General features: G+C 41.2%; 1 protein-coding gene across 6 annotated transcripts in view; it reads right to left on the bottom strand.

The window, feature by feature from the left end:
• The window catches only part of SORL1 (sortilin related receptor 1), a 181,978-nt gene that overhangs the window by 123,257 nt on the left and 35,756 nt on the right, over positions 1-22,965 (bottom strand). For all 6 annotated transcript variants that reach the window (XR_008669734.2, XM_055355797.2, XM_055355795.2 and 3 more), the window contains exons 4-6: positions 21,654-21,815; positions 19,736-19,803; positions 12,685-12,865 (exon numbers count right to left, since the gene is read on the bottom strand). Coding sequence is in view for 5 of the 6 variants with exons in the window: in XM_055355797.2 (XP_055211772.2) it covers positions 12,685-12,865; positions 19,736-19,803; positions 21,654-21,815 (411 nt within the window). In the remaining variant the exon portion in view is untranslated. The remainder of the gene's footprint in view (positions 1-12,684; positions 12,866-19,735; positions 19,804-21,653; positions 21,816-22,965) is intronic.

The raw sequence follows: 22,965 nt of genomic DNA, 5'->3' as shown, positions 1-22,965 counted from the left end.
GCTCATGCCTATAATCCCAGCACTTTGGGACGCCGAGGTGGGCAGATCACGAGGTCAAGAGATCAAGATCATCCTGGCCGACATGGTGAAACCCCGTCTCCACTAAAAATAGAAAAATTAGCTAGGCATGGTGGAGTACGCCTGTAATCCCAGCTACTCGGGAGGCTGAGACAGGAGAATCACCTGAACCCAGGAGGCGGAGGTTGCGGTGAGCCGAGATCATGCTGCTGCACTCCAGCCTGGCAACAGAGCAAGACTCCATCTCAGAAAAAAATAAATAATTAAATAAATAAATTCATCTAGGTATCTGAATAACCTGAATTTCCATTTATATTTGAGATTGTGTCAAGAGCAAAAAGAAACAGAGGATCAAGGAGAAAAGAGGAGTAAAGGAACTAAATAAAGGACATTCTTATCAAGTAAAGGCCAAAGGATACTGCAATGAGCTATCCCACTGAAAGTTGCATGGCAGCTCAGCTAGAGAAAATGGGTAAAGAACTAAGCCCTCCCAGGGCATGGGGACGCACAGGGCCACTAGTTCAGAAGCACCAGAGCCATGGGTCACATCCTCCCTTGGAGCAGCAACAAAGGTTCAGCAAAACATCCTCATCCACCTTAATGTTGTTTACAAAAAAAAAAAATCATAAATAAAACATAGCTAAAATCCGACATCTGGGATATTCCAGGGGGGAAAAAAGTAGTGAGTAGATAGCTAAGGAGAGGTTGGCAAATGTAGGTAAGTAATATTGAAGTTGGATGAGGGCACGTGGGGAGGTCATATCAGCATTAACTGTTCTTTCGTGTAGGTTGGAAAATGCCTATAATAAAGTTTACAAAGTTAATATTAATTGGAAGCATTTCTAGGAACTCTAAAAATATACTTATCCATAAAAGCAAGAAAAACACTGACAAAAATCCTCAAAATCAACTTTTTCAGAATTCTGCAAATGAAATAAAGGGTTGCAAAAATCCAAGGCACATTTACTCAAGAACAATGGCTGAATCTTGGCAAAAATAGCCAGCTTTGTGATGTTTTCATTTGCCCTAATCCCATCCCCCTCTCTCTAGCTCTGTGGTAGCCTTGGAAACCCACAGCCTCATATCTACAATAGCTGTGAAAAACAGCAGCCTAGCAGCCACTGGAGAGGACAGAATAGGTCTGGAGTTCCCAAAAAGCCTGACCTGTCTGGGGGCTCACAGGAAAGCTGCATTATCAGCTCTTGTCTTTACATAGCCTGACTTGGTTCATGATATAGACAGCCTTATAGCCAGCCAAGGCATTTACTGAAAATAGTGAATAAAAATTAGCAAAGGCTTATCACTGTAACTTCTGAAGACAGTATTACCAATCAGGAATTAAAAAGAGGCTAACTAAAAAGCTTAAAAGGAAAAACTGGGGAAGAAGATGCCCTTAGGAGGCTTTAATAAGCTCTAGAGTATTCCTGGGACTCTACAAGGTCAAGCACATAAGAGCCGTGAGTATGCTCAAGAAAGAAATGAATGGGGTCTAGTCTCTTACCTCCAGCTAATCTTGAAGCTCTACATAAGCAGGAAGTGAAGGCTAGGACAGAGTTGTAAACTGCCTGCGAAAGCATTGAAGGTATACCCTAACACACACCCAGAGGCCATTAGCAAAGACTGAGAGACTTAGTGGTTCAAAGAGTTTAAGAAAATCTCTGTCTTATCATTAGCTGACCAATAAACTAAATTATGAGACACTTCAGTAGCAAAAACAATAAAGAACACAAACTTGATAGCAGTACAAGAAACTCCCTGAACAACAATAACAACAACAACAAAAACAGCAACAACAAACAGCAACAACACAAAACCCTGAGGAGGGGGTGTCAGTGGTTCGGAGCTGCCACACCATTTAAAATGTCCAGTTTTCAACAAAAAAAATCACAGGACAAGCAAAGAAACAACAAAGTATAGCCTATACACAAGCAAAAAGAGTAGTCAGTAGAAATTGTCCTTAAAAGCTCAGACATTAGACTAAGTAAAAAAAAAATTAAATAAGCTATCATAAATATGTTCAAAGGACTAAAAGAAATCATGTATAAAGTATGAAAGGACAGTATGAGAACAATGCCTCATCAAATAGAGAATATCAATAAAGAAATAGAAATATTTTTTAAAAACCAGCAAATAGAAATTTGGGAGTTGAAAAGTATAATAAATCAAAAGAAAAATTTAGTAGAGGGGTTCAACAGAAGATTTGAACCAGGAAAATAAAAAAGCAGTGAACTTTAAGACATGTCAATTGTGATGTCTCAGTCTGACAACAACAACAAAAAAGAATGTTAAAAATAAACAGCCTAAAAGACCCAGGAAACACCATCAAGTGTCCTGACATACACATTACCGAAGTCACTGATGAGATGAGAGAATAAAGGAGAAAGAAAATTTGAAGAAATAATGACCCAAAACTCCCCAAATTTGATGAAAAACATAAATCCAGTAAGCTCAATGAATTCCTAAAAGGATAAACTCAGAGACCCATACCCAGACACACCACAGTAAAACTGCTGAAAGCCAAAGATAAAGAACCTTGGAAAGCAGCAAAAGAAAAATGACTCATCTAAGGAGTCCTCAATTAGACTAAAACTGTGCTGTGGGCTTAAAGAGTATAAAGATGAAACAATAATAGCACAAAAGCAGGGACACAATAAAGCTATATAATGACAAAGATTTTGTACACTACTGAAGTTACATTGTTATTAATCCAAATTAGATTTCATAAATTAAGATATTTATTGTAATCCCCAAAGCACAGATTAAGAAAACACCTGGGAAAAATTTAGTGAAAGAAGGTACAAGGGAATTTAAATGTCATCCTAGAAAATCTGTATTTAATACAAAAAAGGCAGTAATGAAGTAATAAAGGATCCAAAAAAAATTTATCAGGAATATAGAAAGCAAACAGCAAAATAGCAGATATGTAGTCTACCTTTCAGTAATTACATTAAATGTAAGTAAATTAAACATCCTAATCAAAAGGCAGAAATTAAAAGAATGCATAAAAGACCTGACACAACCATATGCTATTTACAAGGATTCAAAGATACAAATAGATTGAAACTACAAGGATGAAAAAATGATATGCCATGTGATATGGTTTGGCTGTGTCCCCACCCAAATCTCATCTTGAATTCCCACATGTCATGGGAGGGACCAGGTGGGAGGTAATTGAACCATGGGGGCAGGTCTTTTCCATGATAGTGTTATCACTGTTCTCCTGATAGTGAATAAGTCTCATGAGATCTGATGGTTTTAAAAAGGAGGAGTTTCCCTGCATGAGCTCTCTTTGCCTGCTGTCATCCATGTAAGACATGACTTGCTCCTGCTTGCCTTCCACCATGATTGTGAGGCTTCCCAGCCATGTGGAACTGTAAGTCCATTATAAACCTTTTTTGTAAATTGCCCAGTGTTGGGTATGTCTTTATCAGCAGCATGAAAACGGACTAATATACCATGTTTACTGTACCCAGAAGAAAAGAATAGGCAAAATAGAATTTAAGACAAAAAATAGTTACTAGAGACAAGGAAGGACATTTAATAATGATGAAAGTGTCAATCTAGAAGAATTAACAATCATAAACATATATGCACCTAACAACAGAACTCCAAAGCACATGAGGGAAAACTGCCAGAATTGAAGGGAGAAATAAATAATCAAGATGATAATACTTAAAGATTTCAACAGTTGAAGATTTTCCCACCTTCAATATAGAACAAGGCAGAAAAGGAAAAAGATAAACTGAACATCACCATCAGCCAAGTAGATTTAATAAACATTTATAGAACATAATACCCAACAACAGCAGAATACACATTCTTCTCAAAGCACACGTTTCATTCCACATGTTCAGCCACATTCTCAAGGATAACAGATGTTAAGTATCAAAATAAGCCCCAATACATTTAAAAAGAACTGAAACCATATAAAGTACATTCTGTGATCATAATAGAATAAAATGAGAAACCAAAAAGAGAAGGAAATTCACAAATATATTGAAATTAAACAACACATTCAAAAATCATCAGTGAGTCAAAAGGAATCACAAGAGTCATTAGAAAATAAGATGAATGAAAATGAAAACATAAGCATATGAAATGCAGCTAAAGCAGTGATTAGAGGAAAATGTATACCCGTAATCACTTATATAAAAAAAGAAGAAAAATATCAAATCAATAACCTGACTATCCACCTTAAGAACATAGAAACATAAGGGCAAACTAAGCCCAAAGCAAGCAGAATGAAAGAAATATAAAGATTACAGTAGGAATAAATGAAATAGAGAAGAGAAAAATAATAAAGAAAATTACTCAAATAATATATTGATTCTTTGAAAAGATTAACAACATTTAATAAACTAGACTACAAGCTAGACTTACCAAGAAAATAAGAGAAGACTCAAATTACTAAAATTAGGAAAGAAATAAGAAACATCATTAACAACCTCACAGAAATAAAAAAAAGATTAGTGTGAACACTATGAATAATTAAAAATTAAATAACCTAGAATAAATGAGCAAATTACTAGAAAGATACAAACTGCTGAAACTGAACCAGAGAGAAATTTTAAAAACTGAAAAGATTGAATTAGTATCCAGAAAACTTCCCACAAAGATGGTAAAGTCTGCCAAAAAAATTAAAGGATAAAAATGATTATAAACCAAGAGCATGTGGGATTCATTCCAAAAATGTGCATTGGTTTAACATATGAGAAAGATCCATCAGTGTAATATTCAATGTTAATAGACTAAAGGAGGAAAAAAAAGAAACATATGATCATCACAACTGACACAGAAAAAGCACTGACAAAATCCCAGATTTTTTCATGATAAAAACACTCAACAACCCAGGAATAGAAGGGAACCTTCCTCAAATTGATAAAGGACATCTAGAAAAACTTCACAGTTAAAAATCATACTTAATAAGACTGAATGCATTTCCCCTAAGATCAGGAATAAGACAAGGATGCCTACTCTCTCCACTCCTAGTCAACATTTTACTAGAGGTTCTAGCCAAGGCAGTTGGGCAAAAAAATAAATAAATAAAAAGCCTCCAGACTGAAAAGGAAGAATTAAAGGATGATGTTGTCTCTTTTAGCAGACAACATCATCTTGTAAACAGAAAATCCTAAGGAATACACACACCAAAAAAGTTAGAACTAATAAAGTTCAGCAAGATTGTAGAATATAAGATCAATAATACAAAAATCAATCATGTTTCTATATATTAGCAATGAACAATCTGAAAATAAAATTTAGAAAAGAACCATTTACAATGGAGCCAAAAAGAATACTTAGGAAATTTTTTTTTTGAGACAGAGTCTCGCTCTGTCACCCAGGCTGGAGTGCAGTGGCACGATCTCAGCTCACTGCAATCTCCACCTCCCAGGTTCAAGCGATTCTTCGGCCTCAGTCTCCCGAGTAGCTAGGACTACAGGTGCGCTCCACCACGCCCAGCTAATTTTTGTATTTTTAGTAGAGACGGGGTTTCGCCATATTGGCCAGGCTGGTCTCGAACTCCTGGCCTCGTGATCCGCCCACCTCAGCCTCCAAAAGTGCTGATATTACAGGTGTGAGCCACCGCACCCGGCCAGGAAAAAATTTTTAACTAAAGAAGTCCGGGACTTGTACACTGAAAACCAGAAAACCCAGTTGAAAGACATTAAAGAAAACCTAAATAAATGGAAGAATATCCTTTGTCCATGCATTGGAAGGCATGATATATTAAGATGATAACACTCTCCAAATTGTGTTGAATCTGTAGATCAATCTCTATCAAAATCCTATCTGTGGTTTTTGTTTTGTTTTGTTTTGGCAAACAATTGACAAGCTGATCTTAAAATACACAAGGAAATGCAAGGAACCCAGAATAGCCAATACAATCTTGAAAAAGAACAAAGTTGGAGAGTTCAAATTTTCCAAATTCAAAACTTATTAGAGAACTACAGTAATCGAGACAGTGTGATGCTGGCATAGGGGTAGATATATAGATTAATGGAATAGAATTAAGAGTCCAGAAACAGGCCAGGTGCAGTGGCCTGGGCAACATAGTGAGACCCTGTCTCTTCAAAAATTTAGCCAGGCACAGTGGTGCATGCCTGCAGTTGCAGCTACTCAGGAGGCTGGGGCGGGAGGACCATTGAGCCTGGGAGTTCAAAGCTGCAGTGAGCCATGACAATGCCACTATATCCCAGCCTAGGTGACAGCAAAACTGTCTCAAAAAAAAAGAGAGAAGGAGTCCAGAAATAAATTCTCATATTTATGAGAAAATAATTTCCAACCAAGGTGCCAAGGAAAAAGTATAGCCTTTTCAACAAATGGTGGTAGGACAACTGGTTATCCACATGCAAAAGAATGAAGGTAAATAACTATTTCACACTAGATACAAAAATTAATTGAAAATGAATCAAAGACTGTAAGAACTAAAACTACATAACTCTTAAAGGAAAGGGAAGTATATCTTCATGACCTCAGATTAGGCAATAGTTTCTTGGATATAACAATAGCACAGGCAACAAAAAAAATTGACAAACTGAACTTCATCAAAATTAAAAACATGGCTGGGCATGGTGGCTCGTGCCTGCAATCCCAATACTTTGGGAGGCCAAGGTGGGAGGATTGCTTGAGCCCAGGAGTTTGAGACCAGCCTGGGCAACATGATGAAACCCCGTCTCTACAAAAAATAAAAAAATTAACAGGTATGGTGGCACATGCCTGTGGTCCCAGCTACTTGGGAGGCTGAGGTAGGAGGATTGCTTGAGCACACAAAGATCACGGCTGCAGTGAGCCACGATCGCTCCACTGTACTCCAGCCTGGGTGACAGAGGAAGACCCCCAACTCAAAAAAATAAAATAAAAATAAAAACTTCAGTGCTGAAAAAGAAAAAAGTAAAAAGATAAACCACGGAATGGCAGAAAAGATTTGCAAATCATATAACTTGTATATAAAGAATATATAGAATAAAGAACTATTATAACTCAACAACAAAAAAGAACCCAATTTAAAAACGGACAAAGGACTTGAATAGACATCCATCCAAGAAAGACATACAAATGGCCAACAGCCACGTGAAAAGATGTTCAACATCCTTAGCCATCAGGAATTCAAATGAAAACCATAAGATACCACTTCACACTTAACTGGGATGGCTATCATCCAAAAAACAGTAGCAAATGTTGACAAGGATATGGGAAAACTACAACTTAATACATTTCTGGTGGGAATATAAAATGGTACAATAGTTTTGGAAAACCACTTGACTGATTCTCGAAAAGTTAAACATAGAATTGTCGGCCAGGCATGGTGGCTCACGCCTGTAATCCCAGCACTTTGGGAGTCCAAGGTGGGTGGATCACGAGGTTAGGAGATCAAGACCACCCTGGCTAACATAGTGAAACCCTGTCTCTACTAAAAAATACAAAAAATTAGCCAGGTGTGGCAGCGGGCGCCTGTAGTCCCAGCTACTCGGGAGGCTGAGACAGGAGAATGGCATGAACCCAGGAGGCGGAGCTTGCAGTGAGCCGAGATCGCACCACTGCACTCCAGCCTGAGCGACAGAGTGAGACTCCATCTCAAAAAAAAAAGAAAAAAAAAAAAAAAATGTCACATGACCCAGTAGTTACGCTCCCAGGTATAAACTAACAGAATTAAAACATAAGTTCACACACAAACTTGCACACGAACATTCACAGCACCACTGTTTGTAGCAGTAAAATAGTAGACACAAGCCAAATGGCCACCAACTAATACACGGATAAATAAAATGTGTTATATTCATTACAATACTAGTCAGCCATTAAAAATGGTTAAAGTAACGATACATGCTACAATATAAATGAAACTTGAAAACATTAATACTGTGAAAGAAACCAGTCACAAAAGGTCACTGATATGGTTTGGCTGTGTCCCCACCCAAATCTCATCTTGAATTGTAGCTCCCATAATCCCCACGTGTCATGGGAGGGACCTGGTGGGAGGTAACTGAATCATGGGGGCGGGTTTTCCTGTGCTGTTCTCATGATAATGAATAAGTCTCACAAAATCTGATGGTTTTATAAAGGGCAGTTCCCCTGCACACGCTCTCTTGCCTGCCGCCATGTAAGCCATGCCTTTGCTCCTCCTTCACCTTCCGCCTTGATTGTGAGGCCTCTCCAGCCATGTGGAACTGTGAGTCTATTAAACCTCTTTTTCTTTACAAATAACCCAGTGTCGGGCATTTCATCATAGCAGTATGAAAATGGACTAATAAAGTCACAAATTGTATGATTTCCATTACATAAAATGCCCAAAATTGAAAAAGCCATAAAGATACTAGGTTAGTGGTTACCAGCATCAGGGAGGAGAAGGAAGTAATGGTAAGGGGTATGTGGTTTCTTTCTGAGGTGATAAAAATATTTGGAATTAGGTAATGATGATCATTGCACAACCTTACGAATAAACTAAATACCACTAAATTGCACACTTAAAAAGGGTAAATTTTGCAGAATGTGAATTGTATCTCAACACAGTTGTAACAAATATTAATTTTAAATGTATTGTTATTATAGTTTTATTTTTAATCTGTAAATATCTGGGTTTTATTGATCACATATGAGAGTTATAAGCATTGGGTGCCTATACATTTAAGTAACATAGTTAAAATAATTTATAAGTAGTTTGGTTTGGGTCAGTTATCCTATAATTCACAACACAGTTTTGTCAGCTGATTTCTCATCTAGAAGCCCACAACACCCTGTAGCAGTTACTAAACTGTTCTGTTACCTCTGATCAACATTAGAGACTAAATTAGCTTAAGGTTGAAAATTGGTTTTCAATAGTGAATTTCGTGGTTGCTTAGTCAGAATCATGAAAATACACATGGACCCTCACTTGGGAGATTGGTGTGACATCAAAATATTTGAATTGGTCATAATATTCTAAAGATACCATCCTGTCATTAACAGGGCATAACAATTTAGAGAGGCCCATAACCTATACTTTTCGGGATAATGCCTGGGACCTGTCAAGACATTGCGATTCCAGTTACCTGATGCCAACTGAAGGGGTAACAGACAACTATCAGCATAGTCAGCAACTACAGGAAGTGAGACAACTATCTGTAAAGGTCCAGATAATAGATATTTTAGGCTTTTGGAGCCATACTGCCTCTGTATAGGTACCTATGCAACTCTACCACTGGGCATGAAAGCAACCTTAGACCACAAATAAGCAACGAGCATGGCTGCATCCCAGTAAAACTTCATTTACAAAAACAGGTGGTGGGCCACAGTTTCCTAGCATCCACTCTAGAACACAGAGTCTGCAGCATGCAAGGCGTGGGTGGCTGCATCATCTGTAAGGTCACAGAAGAGACTTCAAGTCCACAGATCATGTCTTTGCTTACTGATACACATTTGTGCAAGAAATATCTGGGCCTGGCTTGCATGATAATCTTAATCTGGTAGTGAGGTTATGAGGTTGTGAGGTTGTAGGGGAGTAGCTAACCCTGACCCACCTCAAGCTTTTCAGCAATTACTGTTATCTACTGAAAGAGCCTAACAGTTGTATATTACCAAATTAACAAATCACAGAGGAACCTCATTGTTTCTTTAATGGCCCTATCATTTTGAGGTAGACTATGAAGACAAATAAGTGAACTTCATGTCAAAAAGCAAGGAATAAAAATTAAACAAGGCAACTTAAGGGCAAAAAATACAAAGCACATTACAAAGCCAGAGCGAGGCCAACAGGGTACCAGGAGGTTCTGAAGACCTGGACACCAGCTCCAGTCCAGAAGCCAGGGGGCTGAAACAGTAGCTTGCAAAGGACTGTAATCATTCATGGTGCTGGAAGGAAGCAAAAGAGTTAATCATGCAAAACCAGCTTTCTGTAGTTTTAAAATCAGTTCTTTGATTTTCCCAATTTGATTTGAATTCATTTAACACTAAAGCCAGCTGGAATTTCCCAAGCTCAGGCAGCCTTAGAGCTAGGCAGACCCCAGATAAAAAGTTACACTTGCAGGTTTCAACACTCCTACTGGGAGGGGATTATCTGACCAAGGCCAACTTTGTTTATCTTTGTGGTTTAGCAGTCTGATGTAATAAAAAGGAGGAAAGCACATATTTAATGTGCTATCCACAGCCAGTTGTGTTTCTTTTCCCATCAATCCATCCCTTGAGAAATATTCCCTAGACAGTAGTACAACTCTGTCATTTGAAGCATCTGCCTGTAGAAAGCTCAGGGCAGAGTTTGTCAAACTGGTGATTGTTAGACAACCTTGGGATGATCTGGGGAAAAGTGCATTTGAGCCCTGCAATCTGCACTTGTAACAACTGTCCTTGCCTGATGCTGACGTGGGTACTCCTAAGACCACAATTTGGGAAACACCTCTCAGTGGTGGCCTAACTCATCTTACCTACATCCTCTCGCTAACACCACTGGCCCTGGAATCTGGTGGCTCATCCATGTGCAGAAGGAGGAGCCAGCTCATAACTACAATTTTGCCACCAACAGCATATAAATAAAAAAGCCATACAGAGAGTTAAGAATTGCCTATAAAAGTACCAAAAATTTAATACCTCTCCCACCAAATTTCTAAAAATTGACTACTTTTTAAATTAGGTGGGCAAACATGGCATTCATTCAACTCTATTGTGCATCTGCTGCGTATCAAACATAGCACAAGGCACTGGGTACTGTATCAGTGAGATCAAAACAAACATGACCCCTAATCTTACCACTGGCCAGGTTTAATTAAAAACTCACCACAGGCACTCTGTAAATCAGATATATCTGGAGAACAGACATAGCTGTCAGACTGGAATGGAGGGCACGGAAAGCTCCAGCTAGAATATAACTTTTTTTTTTTTTGAGACAGAGTCTTGCTCTGTTGCTCAGATTGGAGTGCAATGGCCTGATCTTGGCTCACTGCAACCTCCACCTCCCGAATTCAAGCAATTCTCCTGCCTCGGCCTTCCGAGTAGCTGGGATTACAAGCATGTGCCACCACACCAGACTAATTTTTGTATTTTTAGTAGAGACGGGGTTTCACCATGTTGACCAGGCTCGTCTCGAACTACTGACCTCAAGTGATCCACCCACCTCAGACTCCCAAAGTGCTGGGATTACAGGCATGAGCCACCATGCCCGGCCCAGCTGGGATATAACTTAAACTCTCGACCGTGACACCTAGAAATAACCCGGTTAAGAGAAATGCACAACAGCTATCCATCCTGCCCTGGTTCACGCAAAAAGGAGGACAAACCAGGCAGTCAGTCAATGTGTTTTGGAGTTCAGAATTAAAATCACACAATAATTCCAGGCCCAAGGCACTAAGGCAGAAAAGGCCTATAAACCCTGGAGAACTGAAGACAAGGTTTTAGACCATACTAAAAACTCAAGACTGTCCAACTGATGTCACAAGGCACCAGTGCTTGGGCCTGATTTCTCATCTGTGTGTTCCCATCACCCCATCCCTGCCCAAAGCCATTCAAGGATGCTTCTGTTTCTGGGCTGCTGTACATATTTGTGCATGTGTGTTTAAGAGAAAGATAAAGAAAGAAACAGTCAAGGCAGGAAGGCACTGAACCAATGTCTATGGGTCAATGCAAATGGCCTGACAAGAAAAACTGCCATAGGCTAATGGTTTTTCAGAACATTTTGCAAGGTATGTAACTGGAAATGCCTCTAGCCTTTAGCCACCCACATCTCTCTTCTCATTCTGTCCTTACTCCCTGCTTTTCCTGCTGGGGAGATCCTCTCTTGACCCTAAAATCCTACTAAGAAGGTTGACCTACTTCCACCTGGCCTGCTACCAATTATAGAAGTAAATGAGAACCTGAAGGAAAACATTACGTCTGATTTCAGTCTCTAAGGTTAACGGTGAAAGACAACAGAGCAACCTCCCAGTTAGCAAAGGCCTTCAACAGAGCCTGAGTCAACAAGGGAAGGGCACCATCAGGAAAGCAAGCTAGTAGCCTCCCAGAAATAAGAGCCCCGCCTGCCCTTGACTGGGCCTGGTTTTTTCCTTTACAACCAGGGAGATAAAGACTGAACTCAATACAATTTCAAGACAAGTCCTGTTAAGTAATCAACTCTGGTTTTGAATGAGCAAGCCCACCATTTCGGCACCTGGCTCCAACACATCAAATCAAGGGGAAGATTTTCCCAAAGGCTGAGAGTTAAGCTACTGACAGCTGGAAGCTTAATTACTGCTTTCTTAGAGCATTAACTCCCACTAGCCAATGACTACACATCCTATTAGCCATGTAAATTAACAAGTGTTGAAAAATCTCAAAGAAATCAGCCTAAGTTTAAAGGAAATCAGGCAGTGGGATTAAAGGAAAGAAGCCACTGAGCCACCCTCCATTCTTTGTTCTTTTCATTGGATTTCAAAGAAATACGTCTTTGTCAAGGATGCTTGGCTACCAGGAAACAACCAAATTCCTAGAGCCTAGAGCCACTTTGAGTGTTTGTCCTAGGCCTCTCCACTCCTCTGACTTCCTAGCACCTGCCAAGCCCTTTGGGAATGTTCGTCAGTGTTGTCAATGTTGAGATTCCTTCAGTCAATCTGTCCCAAGCACATCCTTCCAATTCCTGTGTATGCAAACTCACCTGTTTAATCACAGAATGCCAAACTTCACAAAGGAAACTCAAAAGTAGTTTATTCTTTAGTACATTCAACTTACCACCACCTTTGTAGCAAACATGTACTTGTCCCGAAGCTGAAAATCTCTCACTTCCTCAAGGATCACTTCCTGGTTTTCCCGGGACTGGAAGAAATCTGTACTTCGGAAAACAGTGGAGTAGCCAGAGGGTTCATGTCGTTCAATGTAGATGGTATTCGGTTTGTCATAGGGATCAATTCCCCTGGCAGAAAAAAAAAAAAAAAGGTTGTTATCATTTGCACATTTAATTACTAGAGGCATGGAAGTTTTGCAATGAGGATAATCAACTAGAGTTTAGGCCTACCATGGTGTGACCCACAGATCATACTCTCTGTGCCTCAAACATATCCCTTTGGTTACTCCTTGACTCAGGATAGAGGGGACAAATTGCCATTTGTAAGGTGTTTTATGTTGTTTTCAAAGCATCCTGGGTTTAGCTCAAGGCAACCCTGCCCTGCTTAGGAAGACCAAAAAGTAGTAGTACAAGATTAAATGTTTCAAAATTAATAAGCAAGGGACTGCTTGAAGCTATAAGCAAGTTTCTGGTCTAAAGTTATGAATCTCAGAGGAATGAAGGAGAGTTTTCCCAAGGTGCTACATCCTCTGAAGAACATTACTGGAGAAACCACACCATGAACCTCTGAGCCTGATCCTTCCAAGTGACGCTGCCCTGTCTCTGCCCTGTCCCCTACCAATGTCATGGATCTAGGCAATCTGGAGCTGCCTGTGCATTTCGTCTCCCATGAGGCTCTTCCACAAACTCTTTCTCACACATACTGATCTCCTCGATGTCCTTCAGAAAGGGAGGGCACCTTTCTCCCACTGTGCTTTTGCAAACACCACACTCCCGTGAGGAGATGCCCTCTGCACGCACTCTGATCCCTCCATCCAATTCCTACTCTCCTCTGTCATCAAGTTCAAGTCCTCATCTTCCAGGAAGCCTTCCTCAGTGCTGTCCTCTCTTCTCCCAACACTAGCAATAACATCCCTCTGCAGCATCCAATTCCTACTCTCCTCTGTCATCAAGTTCAAGTCTTCATCTTCCAGGAAGCCTTCCTCAGTGCCGTCCTCTCTTCTCCCAACACTAGCAATAACATCCCTCTGCAGCATCCAATTCCAAGCCTTTTACATGAGTTTGAACTCCAAACAAAGGTATAAAACCCCTTTAGTTGGGTGATTTTTTAGAATCAGTCTTATTCCTTTATGCAGTAATGCCTCTTAGACACTGTATTTTATTGTTCACCATTATGTATTTGTCTGAGCTTCCTAGACACAGTATAGATGCCTCGGAAGGCCATGTCTTAGATTTCATTTTACCCTATAGTATTCCTAGCTGAAGAGATACTTTCTGCATTGGATCTGTGGGGCAATTCAAGAAGCTAATCCAAAATGAAAACATAGAATGACCAGGCCAAACTACCTTGGAGAAGAACTTCTGAGCCAGTGATCCCCCAAGAATCCCCACACAGCAGCTCAGAGGACAACTTATCTGCTCCAGGTCTCCTAACATTCTCAAGAACACCAAGGCCATGGGAACCATTCAGCAAATGGAAAAAATAAATGGTAAAGTCGGGAAGATAGTCTTGTAGTGAGAATACAGAGTGATGACTCAAGGAAAAGCAGAAGGCCTCAGTTAGGTAACTGCCCTTATACAATCCCATATGCATGATGGCTCTCAGAATAATGAAGGTAATCGTGTCAAATTCCTTCAGAGATATACTGTCAAGAGCATATTCCCCCCACCCCTCCCAAAAAGGAAAACAAGAAACAGAAAAACAAGAACCTCTTTTGCCAGAGGTAGTGGGTCACACCTGTAATTCCAACACTTTGGGAGGCTGAGGCCAGGGTAGGGAGGGGGACCATTTGAATCCAAGAGTTCAAGACCAGCCTGGGCAACATACTGAGACTCCACCTCTACAAAAAATAAATTTAAAAAATTTAGCCAGGTATGCTGGCGTACACCTGTAGCCTCAGCTACTCAGGAGGCTGAGGTGGGTGGATTGAAGCCTGGAAGTTTGAGGCTGGGTGAGCCATGATTGTGCCACTGCACTCCAGCCTGGGCAACAGAGCAATACCCTGTCTTGAAAAAACAAAGAAAAAAGAGCTTCTTTTTACAATGGGAGCAAGACTTGAGTTTTGCCCTACAATCTGGATTCTTAGGGCAACGGAGAAACCAGCAGCTTTGGTCCTAGTGTGGGAGAACACTATTCTTCATTATCAGATCCTCTGTGTGCATGTGTGGGTGGATGGTGGCATGTTCTCTTCTTTTCCACAATTAGAAGTACTGATTAAAGTACTTCCTCTAGCCAGAGGATATGCAAATTAAAATGAGGCTGCTTGGTATTTTTAAAACGGCAGAGAGGAAGGAACCTTTATTGAGCTATTTTGAGACCCAGCTCACCTCTATTATTCCTTCCTAGCCAAAAGCAGCAGCCAACACCTAGAGATAGAAAGAACTGTGACTTTCATCCCAATTTTCTTCCATAAATCCATATTTGGACCTCCCATTTCTGCAAGCTGCTCCACCTACAAGTTCTCATACTTTGCAATCACTTAGACTTCCAATGTCTTACGCTCACTGACACCTACTTTCTATTGTCTTCGTCCTCATTGAGAAATTCCAATCCTTGCTCTATCTCTGAGCAGTCACCAGCCTCACCTGGCCTCACCTGAAATCCCTCAATGATACTCCACAGGGTATCTTTGAGTCCCCTCAGCCCCCTCCAGGTCTTCCACTGTTCTGTCTTGCCAATCTCAAGCTCCAGACCATGTAAATTTTTAGCTTTCCCACTCCTGCTGCTCCCAACTTGCCAAGCATTGTTGAACAAATGTATATCATTATTCTGAGAGACTAGATTACACTTTCACTTATTATGGGGAAACCTAGGGGGAGAAATCCCACAAATAGCCTAAAATCCCCTAACTGACATGTCATTAGCTTCAATGAGATAAACCAGTCCTTTCTCCCAGGATATCTGTATATCTACACAGAGGCAGAAGGTACAATATGATTTTAGAACTTAAAATTTCTAAATTGTATGTTCCCTTATCTAGTAATTCTGCTGGTTTTCCCTCTTAATTTATAGTTTCTTAAGCAGATAAAAGAACAATTTTTCCCTTAAAATTCAAATAAAGCAGAAGAAAGTTCTAATGGTTCTCCTTGAGCAGAGTGTGTCCTTGGATGAGACTGTGGTTATAATTTCACTAAGATCCCACAACTTTTGCTCAAGGAAAATAACAAAAGGGTGAGAAACAGCTGCCCTCTGTGGAAACATAAACAGAGTCTATGGGTGTCTGATGATGGTCAGCTGTAAGGCTCCTCAACATACCAGCTCCATCTTTACCATCCTCTATTACTAAGGAAGCAATACCAACTAAAAGACATTTCACTTTACATGGAGAACTAAAAGAAACAAAGGCAGTATCTACATCTTCTGGGACCATTACACTTAGTGAGGACTAAAATTACAAGTAAAAGTCTAAAAACAAATGAAAAACTAGGAGATAGAAATATACGTACACACACATATGATCTATCTCATATCACAGCCAAAGGGCTAATCTCGAATATATAAAGAGCTCCTTGAAACCAACAATGAAAAGACTAATAATCAAATAGAAAACAGGCATGAGATCAGGCATGGTGGCTCACACCTGTAATCTCAGCACTCTGGGAGGCCAAGGTGGGTGGATCACCTAAGGTTGGGAGTTCGAGACCAGCCTGGCCAACATGGTGAAACTTCATCTCTACTAAAAATACAAAAATTAGCCTGGCATGTTGGTGGGTGCCTGTAATCCCAGCTTCTCGGGAGACTGAGACAGGAGAATCACTTGAATCCGGGAGGCAGAGGTTGCTGTGAGCCAAGATCATGCTACTACACTCCAACCTGGTCATACTTAAACAGACAAACAAACAAATAAATAAAACAAACCATAATCCCAGCACTTTGGAAGGCCAAGGTGGGAGGATTGCTTGAGGCCAGGTGTTTGAGATCAGCCTGGGAAACATAGGGAGACCTCCTTTCTACAAAAAAATGTAAAAATTAGCTAGGCATGGCTGCACATGCCTGTAGTCCTAGCTACTTGAGAGGCTGAGGTGGGAGGATCACTTGAGCCCGAGTTTGAAGCTGCTGTAAGCTATGACAGTGTCACTGCACTCCAGCCTGGGTAACAGAGTGAGACTCTCACTAAAAAATATAAAATAAAAATAAATAAAATTAGCCAGGCATGGTGGCAGTCACCTGTAATCCCAGCTACTCAGGAGGCTGAGGCAGAGAATTGCTTGAACTCTGGAGACGGAGGTTGCAGTGAGCCGAGATCACGCCACTGCACTCCAGCCTGGGCAACAGAGCAAGACTCCGTCTCAAAAAAAAAAAAAAAAAATGACCCTTAAGCAGATTAAAAGATGTTCTAACTCATAATAAGGAAAATGCAAATTAAACCACAGAGATAATATTTCTTCCCTAACACATTGGCTGTGGAGGGAGACACTATTCTATATTGTTGAGATGAGTGCAAACTTGACACTTTCTATATCAAATCTGGCACTCTCTACCAAAGTTACAATTTTAAGGATTTATTCACTGTGGATATATCAGTGCACAAAACTTACAAAAGTCCTTGCCCTTGGGAAGCTTTCATTCTATTGAAGGGAGAAAGACAAATAATAAGCATAATAATAGTATATTAGAATGTGGTAAAGTGCTCTGCAAAACAGAACAGAACACAGTACAGGAGATTGGGAGTAATGGGGGAGTAGGTGCAATTTTATTTTTATTCATTCATTCATTCATTAAGACAGTTATTATTTATTTATTTATTTATTGAGACAGTGTCTTGGTCTGTCGCACAGGCTGGAGTGCAGTGACGCAATCTCAGCTCACTGCAACCTCCACCTACCGGGTTCAAGCGATTCTCCTGCCTCAGCCTCCCGAGTAGCTGGGACCACAGGCGCCCGCCACCATGCCCAGCTACTTTTTGTGTTTTTAGTGGAGATGGGGTTTCATCATGTTGGCCAGGCTGGTCTCGAACTCCTGACCTCAGATGGTCCACCCACCTCGGCCTCCCAAGGTGCTGGGATTACAGGCATGAGCCACCGCACTTGGCCAGGTGCAATTTTAAATAGGATCCTAAGGTGGGCATAAATGAGGTGGGCTTCATTTAGAAGATGTTATTTGAGCAAAGACTGGAATGAGGTAAGGGAGTAAGCAGTAAGTATATCTTGGGTAACAGCATTTTAGGCAGAGAAAACAGCAATTGCAAATATCCTGTTCCCTGTGGTAAGAAGGTATCTGACATTTAATCTGAGAGAAATGATGAAGCATTAAAGGGTTCAAAGCAGAGGAACAAAATGATCTAATTTATTTGAATAGACTCAAACTGACCACATGCTGAGAATTAATGATAGAAAAACAAGAGTAAAAGCAGAAAGACTAGTTGGGAGACTAATGAGCTATGACACTGGAGGCTGGCACTAGAAGTGGTACCTGAGTAGAAGATTCTAGATATATACTGAAGGTGAAGCCAATAGGATTTCCTGATAGAATGAATTTAAGCATAAAACAAATGTGAAATCAACGATGACTCCAAAGATTTTGGCCTGAGCAAATGAGAAAAATTATAGGTGGAGCTGATTTGGGGTGGTGAAGATCAAGAGTCAATTTGCGAGGGGTCAAGTTTGCAATATCTATCAGTCATCCATGTGAGTGAATGGATAGCTGTTAGATAAACCCACTGACCCAGCATACCCACTCCTAGAAATCTGTCCTACACATTTGCCTGCACATGTACAAATTCATATAATTCAAGATCCTATACTACTTTATCACTGTAATAGTAAATTACGATAAGTATATTACTATTTACTTCTAGAAGTACTTCTTGAAGTACAGCCTGTTTATTTCACTCCTCTTCTCAAAAAACTACAGGGGTACCTCATTGCTTTCAGAATGTAGCCCAAATTCCTTTATCAAGCAATGCAGATTCTAATACCAACTTCCCTTTCAAAACTTCACCCAATACACTGTCCAAAATTAGGAGTTCATGTTCTCTACCGAAGCACCACATTGGCGCATCCCTGTGCCTTTGGCAAGTCACTTTGTTCCTCTGCCTGGAATTCCTGTCCTCCACACCTCCACACAGGGACATCCTACCTGTTGTGCACATCCTGGATCAAGGACCACCTCCTCTACACAGCTGTTTATGATCCTCCCATCTGGAAGGATAAATCCTCTCTCTAGCTTCTCATACTATGTCTGTTACCTCTGTGCCTCTTTCACAATGTGTGTTACGTGCCTGAAATGTCTTTCCTTACCTCTCCTTAATAACTATATCCATAAATTATTCAACTTCTTATACCCTTAAGAATCTAGTAGGTTTTATATTTAACAGACATTCAAGAAAATGTTATGAACAAATGCAGGAATTTTTTTTTTTTTTTTTTTTGAGACAGAGTCTCACTGTATCGCCCAGGCTGCAGTGTAGTGATGCGATCTCGGCTCACTGCAACCTCTGCCTCCCAGGTTGAAGCAGTTTTCTTGCCTCAGCCTCCCAAGTAGCTGGGATTTATAGGCACATACCACCATGCTCGGCTAATTTTTGTATTTTTAGTAGAGACAGGGTTTGACCATGTTGGCCAGGCTGGTCTTGAACTCCCGAGCTCAGGTGATCTGCCCACCTCAGCCTCCCAAAGTGCTGGGATTACGGGCGTGAGCCACTGCACCCAGCAAAATGCATGAATTTTATATAGAGAAAAAACTCCCACTTCTAATATGATGCTCTAAAAATGAAACTCTACAAACATGCAAGGGCCTCAAGATCCCCCTGGGTTCCCTGATTGATTGAAAAATGCAAAAGCTCTACCACTCCTCTCATAAATACCTTACTTTCTCCTCCTCGCTACTCTCTCCCCCAGTGAGATCACTGTACTTGCAGCTCTAATTCTCAGATCTGGAAAAATATATTTCCTGAATATATTGACATTTCAGGGGAGGGCAGTTTGTCCACCATGAAGGAGCTAGAACTGGAGAAAGGAGGTTACGTACATCAAGATTTCTTAGATGACACAACTTACCAAGAAAAGGACTTGACATGTTCCTGAATCATGATCCAGGTCTGGCCAAAGTCATCTGACTTCCACAGCTGCAAAGACAAGTGGTCATGATGCAAGAGGCATGTATAATACAACCTGAATGGCATCACCATCAAACACCCGCTGAAATCCCACCTTCCATGACATGCTGTCTGTGAAGGCAGGCACTGAGACTGCCAAAGCCAGCTCAGTTGCTCCAAAAGCAAACAAGGGCAAGAAAGGAAAGACAACTGTGCACCTATGTGTTCTCTCAATAGCAACTGGAAGGAAAAATGAGTAGGACTTGCCTTCCATTTACGGATTACCAAAAATTATATTTCACTCAAGACTAGCCTCTAGGTAATGGTAAAAACCAAAGGATGATTATACTCAGCACTTTTCAACGAAGAAACAGTGTCCTTAAAAACCTTTCATGGATAGCAGCATTATTCACAACAGCTAAAACGTGGAAGCAATCCAAGTGTCCATGAGGGATAAGCAAATAAGCAAAATGTGGTCTATGCATACAATGGAATATTATTCAGCTTTAAAAAGAAAAAAATTGACACATGCTACAATATGGATTAATCTTAAGGACATTCTGCTAAGTGAAATAAGTCCGTCACAAAGGGACAAATAGTATATAATTCCACTTAGGAGGTACCTAGAGTAGGCAAAAGCATAGAGACAGAAAGTAGAATGGTGGTTGCCAGGGGCTGGGGGCAGAGAGGTATTATTTAATGGGTGTAGCGTTTCAGTCTTGCAAGATGAAAAGTGTTCTAGAGATGGATGGTGGTGATGGCTGCAAAACAATATGAATATACTCAATATCACTAAACTGCATGCTTAAAAGGGTCAAAACAGCAAATTGTACGTTATGAGTATTTTAACACACACACAAAAGAGGAAGAAAACAACAGTAATGGGCCCTGATAATTAAAGATGAATGCAGAGGACACCAGCTAAGTACAGAGCCCCACAGAGAACCAACTGAATACACGGCTGTGGCAATGAGGAATTAACCTGCTGATCTTTGCCAAAGCCCCTCAACTTCTACAGATGGAATCTGAGGGTTCCTCCGGCCCTAGCAACCATGTATTAAGAAGCAGGAAACCCAAAATAACAATAATTCCCCCTCCGCTGGTAAACTGACCCAGCCCATACTTAGGTTACTCCCTAAGGCAAGCAAAGGTAAACAGATCTGTGTTTTGGTTAAACAACCTGCAAAAAAACGTTCCAAGGTTTCTCTGAGCAAAAACATTCAAGGCTCACTGTAAATCCAATCATACAGGATCTACAAGTTTCACAGATTTTTGCCAAACTAATATCCTTGACTTGGCAAGCTTCAACCTTGAGATATAAATCTTACTCAGGCTCTTTCCTTATCTCTCAGATTTCCTTCAAACCTGGGTTGAAGGAGGAAAATACACACATTTATATGATACACACGCACGCACTCGAAGGAAGACTATTACTGTCAGTGGTAACTTCAAATAAATGGGAGGCAAAAGCAGTGTTTAAGGTGGAGGATGGAGAAAGCAGAACAGAAATTCAACAAGAGGTCCCTGAAGAGCTCGGATTCCAGCTTTCTCTACCTGGCTCTCTCTCTGATTAAATTCCAGAGCCTCGATTTACCCCAAGGGCTAACAAAGGCGCAACTGCATGGAGAAGGGCATGATGTTTAACTTACAGGGCCTGCCAAGTGCTGGGTGCTGATGGCTGGCTGGGCTGCCAACTGAGAGTGCCAGGAGGAGATATTTTTCTTGAGCCCTGGTAAGTGAAATAGTAGCTACAAAGGCTAGGCCCGAGAGAGAAGGAGGGAGAGGCAGGAGGCGAGGTCACTCAAAGGACGCACAATCCACACAGGCAGAGGAGAAAACTAGAGGAGCCCCATGCAACTGGGTTCCGAAAGCCCTCTTACCTGCTTGTTGGGGTGGGACCTGTCGAAACCCAAGAGAAGGTTGGAGGCCTTACTGTGTAGGAGGAGATCAGCTGCCCGAAATGGGATGGAAAAGCCTTGAAGAGTGTTGCAGAAGTCAAACGTGATCCAGAGGTACTGGGCATAAGCGTCTGCAAAGATGTACTGCAAGGGAAAACAGGTAAGTTCAGAGCAGGCCCTGTCCAGAGCTGCCCAACACTCCCCTAAACCATGTGCGAGTCCACACGAGTACACACATGTGCAGGGGCCAGCTGGCACCAACAAGGCACCACAACCTTACAGGGCTTCCACAATGGCTTTCTCCCCATCTCTTGGCAATAAAAAGACACTGGCATACTCCAAACAAGGCTCAGCGAAAGAGGAGGCCTGGAGATGGACCGGGATGAAGCTACAAGGTGGGCTTGTTTAACCAGGTAATGAAGTGGGCCTTTCTGTTTTTTCCTTTCAATGGAATTAGCAATTCCCACTCCCTAGTGGGTCACTCAGTCACAACCAGACGGTAGTTACTGGCATCTGGGACACAGACGCCCTACTTTTCAGATTGGCTAACACAGATGGGATGGTTGAGTCTCCCTGCATCCTCCAAGCAGCTATGGGACATGGCTTTCCAGGAAAAGCACTAAAATCACTTCCATCTAAGAAGATAAGCTTCTCCTTCTTGCTGCTATGCCAGATGATTGGCAGCTCTGGGGACCAGGCTGCCACTGTGGCTGGCAGGCTCACTCTGGGGCAGAGCAGTAAGTAGCTCTGGTGAGCACGGGCCTCATCCTACTTAGCTTCTGTGTGGATGAGTGAATCTGAACAATTTAGGCTGGATAGTGGCTGTGGCTGAAAGAATTCCCTGGGGAGAAGGATCCAGGCAATTCAACCTAACACATGTGTGCTGCATTCCCACCACGGACCAGACGCTCAGGAGCTGCCACAAAAACCCAAGATGCCTTCCCTCAAGTAGCTCAAAATCTAACATGGGAGACAGACATGTCCAGGGCTAACCATCAGTCAAGAGAAAGTAAGGCTGAATGAGAGGCCATGACCAGAGTCCTATGAGTGCCTCTCCAGGCTGAGAGATGAGAAATGATTCCATGGAAGACGTGGGCCTCAAAGGGCAGGTGAGACTCCCGCAGGGAAAGAATATTCCACGTCTAGGGCAGTGTGGGTTTGGGCACAAAGGGGGGAAAGAGATATAGCATGGGTTTGATGAGAGTCTTGTTTATTTGAGACAAGGTCTCACTCTGTTGCCCAGGCTGGAGTGCAGTGGCACAATCATGGCTCAGTGCAGCCTTGACCTCCCCGG

Source organism: Gorilla gorilla, chromosome 9 (assembly GCF_029281585.2).
Source record: "Gorilla gorilla gorilla isolate KB3781 chromosome 9, NHGRI_mGorGor1-v2.1_pri, whole genome shotgun sequence".
Lineage (NCBI taxonomy): Eukaryota > Metazoa > Chordata > Mammalia > Primates > Hominidae > Gorilla > Gorilla gorilla.
Note: the sequence above shows the minus strand (reverse complement) of the source record. Positions and strands in the feature narration are given on the sequence as shown.